The sequence below is a fragment of the Pelodiscus sinensis genome, chromosome 1 (assembly GCF_049634645.1).
Source record: "Pelodiscus sinensis isolate JC-2024 chromosome 1, ASM4963464v1, whole genome shotgun sequence".
Taxonomy (NCBI): domain Eukaryota; kingdom Metazoa; phylum Chordata; order Testudines; family Trionychidae; genus Pelodiscus; species Pelodiscus sinensis.
Window position 1 is genome coordinate 237,856,522 of NC_134711.1, and position 13,162 is coordinate 237,869,683.

At 45.1% G+C, this 13,162-nt stretch overlaps 1 protein-coding gene across 11 annotated transcripts in view; it reads right to left on the minus strand.

The window, feature by feature from the left end:
- The window catches only part of MCF2L (MCF.2 cell line derived transforming sequence like), a 248,239-nt gene that overhangs the window by 232,161 nt on the left and 2,916 nt on the right, over positions 1-13,162 (minus strand). For all 11 annotated transcript variants that reach the window (XR_012900192.1, XR_012900105.1, XM_075917179.1 and 8 more), the window contains exon 2: positions 6,064-6,262. Coding sequence is in view for 9 of the 11 variants with exons in the window: in XM_075917179.1 (XP_075773294.1) it covers positions 6,064-6,241 (178 nt within the window). In the remaining 2 variants the exon portion in view is untranslated. The remainder of the gene's footprint in view (positions 1-6,063; positions 6,263-13,162) is intronic.

The following is a 13,162-nucleotide window of genomic DNA, read 5'->3' on the forward strand; positions in this document are numbered from 1 at the left end:
AACCCTACTCGCCAGACAAAAAAGGGACTCACGACCCTCCACCCAAAAAAGTGTTTTTTAATGGAATAAATTCCTAATAAGAATAAGAACAGTAATTACTAATAAGTTATTAATAAATCTTATAAACCTCTACATTTTCCCTCTGCTGCCATGTCTCCTCCCCTTGCTCCATCAGCTCCCTTGCTGCCCCCCAACCCCTCACCTTCCTCTGCTGTCCTGACTCCTGCCCTTCTCACTGCCCTCAGCCTTCCTGAGACCTGCCCCCCTCCACCAGCCCTTCTCTCCCCCGTGTCCACTCCGCCAGTAGCCCCACTCTGATCATGTGAGCTACCCCTCCTCATCCCCTCTCCTAACACCTCCCTCTACACACCTGCCCTGCCTCTCTCCTCTGATGCTGGTCCCTTCCCTGCAGGTGTCTGCCCTTCTGCTTCACCCCCAGAATCCCCTGGCAACTGCATCCTCCTTGTGCCTCCCCCTTCCCTCACTGCCCCTGCCCCCTTTTTCCCCTGATACCCACCCCCTCACCACCCTCTGCCCCCGTTACCCTCATGCCCATGCCCTTACACATGCCTTGTTCCATCCCTGCCTTCCTCATGCCCCCTCCTTATCCTCTCCTCTCCCAGCATCACTCTGTTTCCCTCCCACTGACACCTCCCCTCCTGCCCTTTTCCTCATTGTCTGCACTTGGTCCCCTAGGATTTGTCTCTCCTGCACCCCTGTCCCTTGGTACCTTCCACTTTCTTCTTCTTCTCCTGATCTCCTCCCCTCCTCTCTCCTCAGCACAAGCCCCTTCCCCATATTTTTCCCCTGTCCTCCCCACAGCCCAGCCCAGCCCAGCCCCTTCCCTTCCCCCAGGGCCAGCTCTAGGTTTTTTGCTGCCCGAAGCAAAACATTTTTTGGCCATCCCCCTTTTTTGTTGTCTTTTACACATTTACATTTTGCAATGGGCTTTTTTGGTTTGTTTTCATTTTTGTCCTGGCATTTTAGCCCTATAAATAGCAAATAGTATTTTCATTCTTTTTTTCCCAGAAAGGCAAAGGCGCTTCAAGTGAACTCCCCCTTTCACTCGCTGCTAGGTCACAGCAGCCTTTTCCTTGCCCTGTCCAGACCTCTCACTCCCAACCCACAGGGGGAGCAGGGTGCAGGAACAGCACAGAGCCAGAGGGGTGGAGGGAACAGTGGTGGGGTACAGTGGTGGCGCAGGGAACGGGAGGCCCAGAGCCAGAGGGACGCAGGGATCGGGGGGAGCAGGGTGCAGTGAAGGCACGTGGAATGGGACGTGGGGAATGGAAGGGGCAGAGGGATCAGGGTCTAGGGGCAGTGTAGGGAACGGGCAGCACAGAGCTGGGGGGGCAGGGATCAGGGGGAGCAGGGTGCGGGGTGCAAGGGCAGCACAGAGCCAAAGAGTCGTAGGGAAGAGGGAGAGGAAGGGGTCCGGGGAGCAGGGGCGGCGTGGGGAACAGGCGGCATGGAGACAAAGGGGCACGGGGTGAGCACAGCGAGCTGGGTGGTCAACAGGGAGCCGTCTCTTGCCGGCGGCAGTGGCAAGACTGGAGCCGGTGGGGCGGGGCGAGGCCTGGCTGCACCGCGTTCCGCAGCCAGCTCCCGAGGACATGTGGCCAGAGCCGAGCTGCTGCAGCCCTTTAAAATTGGCAGAGCCACGTCACACCAGCGTCCTGGCATCTGCCGGCATCCCACCCTCTTGCCAAGTTTCTGCTCATACTAAACCAAATACCCTTGCTCTGTCCCCTGATCCAACCTTTCTCCAAGGCCCCCATTCCCTGCCCTGTCCCTTTTCACTCCCTTCATCCACTCCTCCCTCAATGCTTGCTCATTCTTCCCACTCTCACTCACATGCTCATTTTCACGATGCTGACTAAGTGGGAGAGGTTGAGGGCTCTAGCATGAGGTGCGGGCTCTGAAGTGGGGCTAGAGATGAAGGGTTTGAGGGGCAGGAGGAGGCTCTGGGAGGGGACCAAGGGGACCAGAGGGTAGGAAAGAGTATGGGCTAGGGCCAGGTGGTGCAGGCTCCAAATGGTGCATCACCACCTGCTCCACAAAGAAGAGTTGCTTGGCAGACTTCATGCAGTAAATGGCAAGAATAAATCAAGGATTTTCCCCCCAAAAAATTCATTGACAGATTGTAATCGAGGAACTTAAAAAGAACACACAGCCATTTTTAAACTATTGCTGTCAAGTTAGAACTTTCAGTTGAGTAAGAACAGTAATTGTGAAATTACTGACTCAGACTTTTTTTATTTACACTGAAGAGCCAGGCAGGATAAAACTTCTGTCCTGCACACTCAGCATGCCAATTCTATATTTAAGTAGTATGGGAAATTAGTTATATTCATCAGGACATTCAAAAGTGGATTGGTTTATAGCCCAATACGTTACCTCTCACCCCTTTTTGAAAGGGCTGTCAATTCTAGGTAATATATGGTAAAACAGTTATATTTATATATTTCGCTATTTAGTAAGCAACAGGAAAACAAACATTACTACTTATCACATTTATCCTGGTTTGCTGCTGGTGGTGAATGATGAGTGCAATGCATAAGTAGATTTAGCTGAATTTATAAATGGTTAATATGACTGGTGTATGTTAATTCTGTTTTTGGCTTGTATTTACATTAGGCTGTTATTAAGAGGCGTACCAGAGGCTTAGTAATACAACGTTAGCTGAAAATCTGTTTTTGATTTATTGAATTACACCTGCTAGAACATCTCTGCAATCTAAGGCTGAAAAACTGTTGGTTGTGATACACAGAAAGCTCCATAATTTAACATTTTTAGTTGAGGCTGAGAACACTCTTCAAAGAGTTTATGAATGTAACAGCTGAGCATTTGAAGAGTCTGAATACAACAGCTGATAATTACAGCTTTACAACAATTGGTTAAATTGGTTTTTAAATTACTCTTGTTACAAGTTTATGTGCTTCTATATGAACTGCTGATACATATACATTCAGCTGCTTTTTCAGTTCTCAATTTTTCACATAAAAACTAATGGAAAAGAAGTCCTTTTTTCAGTTTTATGTTTTTAAAGTATTTTCTATTCAGTAAATGTATCTTACTGCACAATTTTGCACCAGAATAATTTCAAGCTTTATTTTTTTTATTCTGGATCTTTGCTTGTTTTGATTCTTTTAACCCTAAACTGACCTGTGCTTAGGTCCTAATTTTTGTAAAAAGCATTGTCGGTTGCACCCTCATTTGGATGCTGTTTGCCACCGCTTTCCTACTCGCTGTTTTCCAAGATGGTTTGCATCAGTATGCCATAGTAGCAAATTCTGCAAATTCTAGAGCCACTTGGACTTCACTCTAAACCACAGGAGGAGAATGGAACAAATCATTGCAGGAAGGCGAGGCTTCAGGAAGCCTGCAGGCACAGAAGTGAGCTGGGTCAGCCCACTAGTCAGAAGACACCATTGCTGCACGAGCATCCCCTGGAATATAGTTTGCAGGCTGTGGTGGCAATTGACATTTGCCTGCGAGCACAGAACTCAGGAAGGTAGAGTAGCTGAGCCGCAGCAGGAGGCAGCAGTGCCAGCCAAAAGACATTGTGCCCGAAAGAAAAGAAGGGGGGTTATCTAGCATTGGTTGAGAGCTGCTGAAATTCATCCAGAAAAGAACAGGGGAAAAAAGAATCATGATTCCCCCTTCCCCAAAAAACTAGCTCTACAGGCAACAGAGGAAAAAGAGAAAGTATTACAGAGACAACTACAGTAAAACTCCAGTTGTCCGGCATCCAGTGGTCCAGCACTCCTGATAGTCCGGGTTCCAGGTGGTGTCGGAAGTGCTCCAGGAAGCCAGACAATTAGAGCTGCTCTGCCCGGGGCTTCAGCAATTTCTGCAGCAGCTGACTCGGGGAAGTCTGGGGCAGAGCAGCTGGGGTGCTGCCGGGTTGGCGGTGCTGACCAACCCAGCAGCACCCCAGCTGCTCTGCCCCGGGCTTCCCCAAGTCAGCCGCTGGTCAATTTCAGCAGCAGCTGACTTGGGGATGCCTGGGACAGAGCAGCTGGGGTGCTGCCAGGTTGGTCCCACAGCACCACCCCCCCCCCCCATCGCACCCCAGACCCTTCATAACTCCTGCTTCCAATAGTCCGGCATATCTGATAATCCGGCACCCCTGGGTCCTAAAAGTGCCGGATTAACGGAAGTTTACTGTACTAACAAAAGCAGACAAGTTTATGACAAACAAGCAGACAAACAAGTGGTCTTTGTGATGTCACGCTACTGTCCTCATTAAGATTTGCACAGAGGCAAAAGGTAATCTGGATTCTAAACCCTTTGAGACAGAAATGGTCTTCTGCTCTGTATTTGTGCGGTGCCTCCTACAATGAGGCCCTAATCCTGACTGAGGTTCCTAGGTGGCTCCCAGGCAGCAGCCCCACAGAAGCCTGAGCTGCACTCTAAACTGCTCCACGCAGCTGTGTTCTGGGCAGAGTGGGGGGGATGGAGGGAGAGACAGGGAAGGAGGAGGCCTCATCGGCTGCCCCTGCCACCAGAAAAATTTCTCTGCTCCTATTGGCCGGAAACTGAAGAGATTTTGCGGAGGGGAGGGGGGTACAGAACACAAAGCCTCCTTCCTTGCTCCCCACAACCTGGAGCATAGAGCAGCCACATTTAAAGCAGCTGCAGCAGCACTGTGCTTAAGGATCCCAGCGAAGTAGTCACAGGCTAGATCTGGCACACTAGCTGCCTCTTGCACACGCCGGCCAAGAGGCACATAGAACTAGGTTTGTCAGCAAAATAGTAGGTTCTTGTCAGAACCCCCCCCCCCACACACACACACACACTATTGCTTTTTAAGTTAAATTAACACTTGTTAATATATTGATCACTTCAGAGCAAGGTACAAGAAACCCCTAAGTGGCCAATTATAAAATAGCCTGTCAGAGCAAGTTTCTTCCTAAACTCATTGTCAGAGGCGGATATTAGCTACAGCATTCCCCATAGAGTGGATGCAGAGTAATATAATTGAAGCAGGATGAGAGGCAGGGGCTTTATTTGGTGAACAGTCAGTCTCACTTCGTTTCTCGCCTCACCCTGAGCAGCATATCCTCATGCAATTGAATTATAGAAGACAGGTAAGGCAAGACAAGCAAAAACTAAAACAGCTAAGTAGTCTTGAGCCAGCCAACGGCTTCAGAGTCAGCAGTGATCAGCTTGGGAAGAACTCCAGGAAGCCCAACACCAACCGCAACCATCTAGAGTGTGCATGTAGCATCTTCCAGAGCACCACAGGTGCATAGAGAGCTGCCCTGAATCCCTCAGGCATGGTTGACCTTGGCACAATGAACTACACCAACCTAAATCTGTGACACTAGTTCCAGAGATGGCTGTGGAACCCAAAGTCAGGTAGCCCGATGGTGATGTGGGAATTCAGGAAACAACAGCAACTCTCTCCTGTTCTGTCCATCATGGAGAACTGATATTATAGCTGGATGCAAAGTAGGCAGCACTGCCCAGATAGAGTAATTCTGTGTAGTCACTGCTGTGGTTCTGTGCTTAGTTCACTGGCTGCATTCTACCACCTGATGTTAAGCAGAGGAATACTGGCTAGGACTGGCAACCATACAAGTGCCTGGGATAATTCTCATGGTATGATTACGGTGTGCGTCTATTAGTCGAATGTGGGCAGAGGTTAACCATCATCACGCACTGGGGTACAATGCAACGATGAATCACACCATGTTCCTCCAATGAACCAGATGTACTGGATCCCACCTCACTGTGGACCTAGATGAGGGAATGTTATGAGCAGCTGCAGAGAGAAAGGAATTGCTTTCAGACTGACTGCTGCCCAAGTGGCAGCTCATTGGACAGTCACACCAAATCCAATGTTGGATCAAGTTTTCCAGTCTGCTTTCCAGAATTCATTTATTTTATTTTCTTGCATGAACATTAACTCTCCAGGAAACAGCCTCACTGACTGCAACCCATTTTTAAAGCTAGGCTGTCCCATCAGCTAACATTTAGATGTTGTATTATGCGGGTTTTCTATAGCTTGGCACCAGCAAGGTATGTTTGCAACAACATTTGGTAGATTTCTCTCACCTGCCCGTATTGCTGGCACCTGCTGTTTCTCTCGCACAAGCTGGATAATGTCCGACACAACAATCTGAGGCTCAGTATCTTCTTCTTTCTCCTCATTAGACTGGCTGTCTGTTATGAAACAATTGCAGCTGCCAGTTTCCTTACATAGGGTCACCCTCCAGTGCCAATAGACAGACATGAAAGTGTCTTCTGTTGACGTCTGCCAAAAGGGAGACAAATTATAACATCATCATTATTCAAGGTTAGTTTAAAAACAGTGATAGTTACACACACACACACACACACCACCTGTGAGTTTTCTGAAGAAAATAAAGCTACATTATTTTATACTTATTTAAAAGGACAAGTGCATATATCTAGGATATCATATGAGTGGAACTAGCTGTCATCCAAAAATAACATCAGGTTGCCTTGTATGAAAGAGCCCTTTCTTCACTGAACCTTGAATCAGAGGCCTTGAGAAAGACTAAGTCAATTTAACCACAAAACCAACATCCTGATGGAAAACAATATACAACCTTATGAACAATTACACACAAGCAAAATGATACTTCTATGTACTTTCAATATCAGACCAATGCTTACATAAATATTCTCCTGAATAAGGTTTTTTGGATAAGAGAGAAAGTGCCCCAGGAATACAAGATTTGCAAAAGGCAAAGCAATATAAATATTAAAATATTTCCTGCAAAATGACTTATGGATTTGAAAAGAACATGGTAGGAAACAAATTAACTAAAAGTGCATTTTGCTGGTGGGATGAGGACAAGGGCAGGACAAAGAAACGCTACAGAAGTAACTTGTTTTAGCTTCTAATAAAGGCTCTGGGCCTCTTGAGCGGCCCTATTCCTGGAAGGGAATATTTCATGGATGCAGGAGGGGAAGAGGTAAAAGTTAGATGCCTACAAAAAGGTAAGAGATTTAACAATGTGTTTTTATAGATGGGAGAAACATCTGCAAGTTTGTGCATTTACAGAAATAGATGGGAAAAAATCATGCGTCTTGACCTCAAAGTCAGCTGTTCTTGAAATTTACTGTATGCCTGACACAGTTCATCTGTCAGTCTGTTCAAGAACTCCTCCTGAACAGTAAGAGCAAGGACCCCTGAACAGTAAGAGTGAAGACCACTAAATTCGGTATACAGCTTCTTCTAATCATAACTGAGAACAACGTAAGGATTTGGCTGTGCCAGGAAAATGGGATTGCTTCACATACAATCATACAGAAAAGAGACTATCACCAGGCAAGTGAAAGGGGCTACTCTTTACCCTTCTGGGGATCCCTCCCCCCCCCGCCACCTGGTTCTGCCCTAACCCCAAGCCTCCCACCACCCCAGCTGCCCTTTATGGAGAACGGGAAGGAGGGCCAGAAGCTTCCCCACCCCTGCTGCCGAATCATATGGGAACATTAATGGCTGTTCCCCTTCATCAGGGTAAGGGAGGGAAATGCACTTTGCTGCACTTGCACTCTGGCTCAATAGTACAGGGGGGCCGACAAATCTGGACCTGCCCTATTGGGGAACATGCACCCCCTTCACTGGCTGTGCCCACTGGAACTACAGCAGCCCTGGAGAGGTGCTTTTCACCTGGCCCAACCTGCTGTGGAGACAGAGGTCTGGGATTGTCCTCTCTCCCCCGGGCAGCCTGCATACTGAAACCCTTCTACCCAGCCTCACCCCAGATCAATGATTTAAAATGATGCATGTGCATTTTCCTTATATTGTTTAAAAAAAAAAATTGAGTTACGGACCTGAGCAAAGCCAGGTAAACCAAGTAAAAGATCAATCATAATTAACTCAAGAATAAAGGTATATTGTTATTCACTTGTAGGAAATATTTCCTAATCCCTGATACTTATAAATGCTTAAATACTTATATTTGTTTGAAGTGTGGTAGCCATATAGGTCTCAAGATAGGAGAGAAAAGAAGTTGGGTGAGAAAACCTCTTTTCTTGGACCAAATTCTGCTAACAGGAGAGAAGTTCTCAAGTTCCAGAGAGATCTTCATTGAGAAAAAGTCTAAAAAGTAGTAAGGCTCTAGCAAGAGCCTCCATCACGTGAGAAACTTTTTCTATCAGTCTAGCAAAACACCTTTGTCAGCTTTAAGTCAAAATATGACCAAAGGAAAGGAAGGGGAAAAGCTGCTGGAAACCCAAATAGCTTTGCTAAGTAATTGTGGGTAAGTGAACAAAAGGAAAGAAGGGACATGTGATGACATCTCCACTCACATACCATAGGCACTGAACAAGGATGCAATCTCAGATTACCATACACTCCACTTACTGCAACGGCAAAAAAATATTCACTGAGTCTTTTCTCTAATTTTCCATATTTCCAGATGCTGATTTTGGACTGCTCCAGAATAAAAATATTATACAAGAGAATAGGTGGTAATTAGGGATGTAAAATCCTGTTTAATTGGTTAACCTGTTCAATATAATATTTAACCGGTTAACCAATTCAAGGATAAGCCTGTCACCGACATGGGCTGCTCCAGCTGGGCTGACGTGCCCCCTGCCTGCAGTTCCTGCTGGTTAACAAGAATCGGCAAGCCTCATCTGTAAAGGGTGAGACTTACCAGTTAACCATTCACATTCCTAATGGTAGTACTAGTATACTTTGGGATATCTGCATTATATCTGATGGTGACAGTCTTACTGATTTAAAGAATATTGACTGAGTAAATTTAGCTCAGAATAAAAGAACTGCCCAGAAAGAAAGAAAGAAACTAGTAACAATGTTTTAACCATGATTCATTCAAGAATATTCTGAGAAGGATTAAATTATTATCTAATTCAAAGATGCGCAACCCGTGGGTTATCACCCCCAAGGGGGTCACGGCTTCCGGGGGGGTCACAGTGCTGAGCCAGCCGCCATTTTTTCCCAGCTTTGCATACATGCGGCAGGGGAGTGACAGGCGGGCAGAGTGGCATTTAAAGGGGCCGCCTTTTTTTTTCTTTTCCCTCCCTCGATGAAAATTTTCCCAGGGCTCACACTAGGAAAAAGATTGCACACCACTGATCTAATTATTGTTAATTACAATACTTCCCACACATCACTCCTACCAAAGACTTTCTGCTCTAACCATCATTATAAATTGTATTTTCTCTGTAAAAAATAAATGTGTTTTATTTTCAACCAACAGGCTGCTGACAACTTTCCTCTCTCCCACCCTCCATTTCCAAGTAGTGTAGGTTTTTCTGTACTTTTAAAACAAAAAGCAGTGTGCTAGATTTTCCAAGGTACTGAGCATCCTTAACACCCTCTGACTTTAATGGAAGCTGCATGTGTTTGTACCCGTTGGCAAAAAAAAGTATATTTAAAAGAGCCATGAGACATTACCACTGCTAAATGAACAAAACAAAATGTTTCTCTAGGAGAACTCTATTGGAATGTGTGCACAAGAATGGGATACACAAAATCAAATACTTATGATAAAATAACTTGTATTCAACTCTGCAGCTGTTCAAACCATCATAGGCAAGGATAAAAACAAGAGTCTATACATGCAGAGATAACTTTGTAGCATGCAATGTTAGAATTTTAGTGAAAGATACACTTTGTAGTATTGTCATCAATTTCCACTTCATTTGCTGATACCACACTATTGTTTCTCTTTATTATCTCACATGATATATTAAAGAAACTAGGGAGAAATATTTCCTTAGATAACGATTTTCTAATCAAGAGGTTTTTGGGGAAAAAAAAATCTTTTGGGGAGGACATCACAGAATAGCAATTTTTTCCTTCCCAAGAGTGAAAGAGTAGGGTTACACCTCAGTGACCAGAAATTACTTTATAAATATTAGGTTAACCTTCACTTCGGATTTTTTTGCCTTTCTTTTAAAAAATGAAATTTCTAAAAGATTTTTTTAATTGTAATGGTTAGTTAATATTTACAACCTTAATCCAACTTAGTGAAGTTGTTTGCTCATTTAATTTCTTTTATTTAAATAATAACATAATGAATGTAAATTTTATTTGGGGAATCGAGCTCAAGAAGTTGTAGGGGATGGAAGGGTAAACACTGGGACTGCATGAGATGGAAGCACAGGCTTCAGTGATATGGGTGGATGCAGTCCATGGAGGACTAAGTAGCACTAGTGGAGGGTCAGGAGTGCAATGGAGAAAGATTTAGGGTGAATATAAAGGGCAAAAGAGAGGAAACAGAACACATAATTACTTTGGGATTTTAGAGCTATTATGTGTCTGCATCACTCACTGTGCATTTGGCAGATATGTCCTTGAGGGTCATTCCAAAGTCACTGAAAAAGTATCCCTAGTCATGTAGTCTTTATAACAAGTCTTGGGATTTACTCAACCGCACCCCTCCTCCTTCCCCCCCCCCAAAAAAGTGGCATAAAATTAGATTACCATTTTGAGGGAAAAAATAACTAACTTCTTTTCAGCTCTGCACTCACCAGCTGTGATGTGATTTTTTTCAATGTAAACAATGTAATAGAATAAAAATTTCCTCCTCTCAAAGTTTTGACTGCACTCTGAGCTCAAAACAAATACAAGCTTACATACAAATGCTGCCCTGACTTTTCTACCATTGCAAGCTAATCCACTAACTTCAATGTTGTTGCAAATGGGAGAAGTCAGAACAGAATTCATAATCTGTCAGTATCAGTGAGGCAATACAATAAAAAATTGGTTCTCAGATCAAACATAATTGGAATATAAATGATTTCTGAAAAGATTACCTGAAGATTGAGAGTGGATTCTAAAAGCTGGAAAAGAGATAGAGCCAGTTTTCCCAGAAGACACAATGACTCAGGGCACCAGTTTAAGCTCGTAGAGTTCCTATAGAGCCCTACTTATAAATTAAAACTGTTTTTCTATAGGAAGAACTCAGAAGAAGAGTGCAAACCAGGATAAATCCATCCCTCAGGCATGGCTGCAAATTGCACCTTCATCTCGTCATGAAATGTGTGAATCAAGCCCATAGTCTATAAAGCCTGCCTGCAGTATTTATAATGGATGTACACCACAGTGTGCAATGAACACGTGTTTTTTGAGCTTATGTAACAGGATGTTTATTGGCGGAGGCATAGGACACAAAGAAAATATGGAGGCATGAATCTTGGGTTAGTGAAAATTGTGCAAATCTTTGAGCACATTGTGGATAGGATACAAGAGAGGTTATAATTCTCACCCAGAGAGGTAAAGCTGGTTCAGTCTGTTTTATGCAGACAGTACAGGCAGTCCCCGGGTTACGTACAAAATAGGGACTGTAGGTTTGTTTTTAAGTTGAATTTGTATGCAAGTCGGAACTGGCGTCCAGATTCAGCCGCTGTTAAAACTGACCAGCAGCGGCTGAATCGGACATGCCTGGGGTAGAGCAGTTGGGGGGCTCCTGGGTTGGTCCCGCAGAGCCGCTCCTCGGCGCTATTGGACCAACCCGGCAACATCCCACCTGCTCTGCCCCAGGTGTTCCCAAGTCAGCCGCTGCTGAAACTGACCAGCGGCTGACTACAGGAAGCCCGAAGCAGAGCTGCTCTGCCCCGGGCTTCCTGGAATCAGCCGCTGATCAGTTTCAACAGCAGCTGACTTGGGAACACCTGGGGCAGAACAGCTGGGGTGCTGCTGGGTTGGTCCAGTAGCGCCGCTCCTCGGCGCTGTGGGACCAACCCGGCAGCCCCCCAGCTGCTCTACCCCAGGCGCCAGCGAGAAAAGCCTGGTCTGTTGGGGGGGTACTAGCTGCGCCCCCCCAGAAGACCAGGGAGACGCGGGTGGCGGGACCACCGAGACGCGCCGCGGTCCCACCGCCCGCGTCCTCCACGGCTTTGCTCCACGTCTCCCTGGTCTGCTGGGCCCCCCCCCTCCAGCAGACCAGGGAGATGCTGAGCAGCTTTTCTCGCTGTGGAGGACGCGGGCGGCGGGACCGCGGTGCGTCTGGACGGTCCCGCCGCCCGCGCCCTCCGCGGCAAGAAAAGCCCCGTTTGTATGTAGGGATCCTACATAAGTCGGATCCACGTAACCCGGGGACTGCCAGTATATGAAATCTGAATGGTCTTTCAGCAGTGTTAACATAGTTCAGTGTTCTACTGTCACAATGTTTCATTGGCTGTGACTTTATACTTCTATGTACCTAAGTTATTCTGATATCTGTTCAAAGTGTCACATGTAATATGTTGGCTATGATCTTTCTCGACTCTCTGAACTCCTGGAATTTTAACTTTGTTTGATATTAATATATGAACAGTTAGAAATTTATTACCATAATCCTATGAATAGTTTAAGCGATACCTGGAAAACTACAAATAAATCTTGTAGAGCAAACTCTTCCTGACATTCAAAGTGATAAAAACCCACCCAAGAACTATTTCTGAAAGTGAAAAGAATATTTGAGTGTCAATAACTCAGATAATGATTTTATTTACTTCAACCTTCTCTACTCAAAATGGTCCTCCGGCCAAAGGAATGGAAACACCACAAAAAAAAAAGTTGTTTCAAATTTATTTCAAAGCTAAGTGATAGTTGTTCATGCTGGGTAAGTTCTCTGCCCAGAAGTGGGGGAAAAGGAAGAGGGGACCTCACATTGATGAAGGTTACTTACATACACTGAGTGGAGTATGCTGCTTGTACTCACCATAAAACATCAGAGAAGGGGTACCAAATTCATTTCTTGGAGAAGTCCAAATTCTATCTTTAATTATGGTTTGTTGACTGAGGCATAACTGCTGGGTTGAGGTTAGTAAGTAGTCTTTAAACAGAATTCCCACTGAAGCCAAAAGATTTGCAGAAAGACCTACAGTAGTATAGGGACTCCATGTAATAACTAAACTCAGTAACTATTTCTCCAGTATTGCCACATACACCTGTAACTCCAGGAGCAGAGGGCAAAAAACTCCCTGGTTCGTAGCTGTGAGTCTCTGCTGGCCTAACTAGTGCAGTGCACTACACACACTTGTCTTGTAATATTTCATTGAAAATTTGGCAACATAGTCAATACTACTGCATGAGGGATGTATGGGAGATGTATAAAGAATTATTTCCAGCACATATCTATATGACCTTTAAATGTATGCGTCAGACAGTGTCTAAGCTATCTGGTCCTAGACAAAGGAATGATTTTTTTTAAAGATTTTACTATCT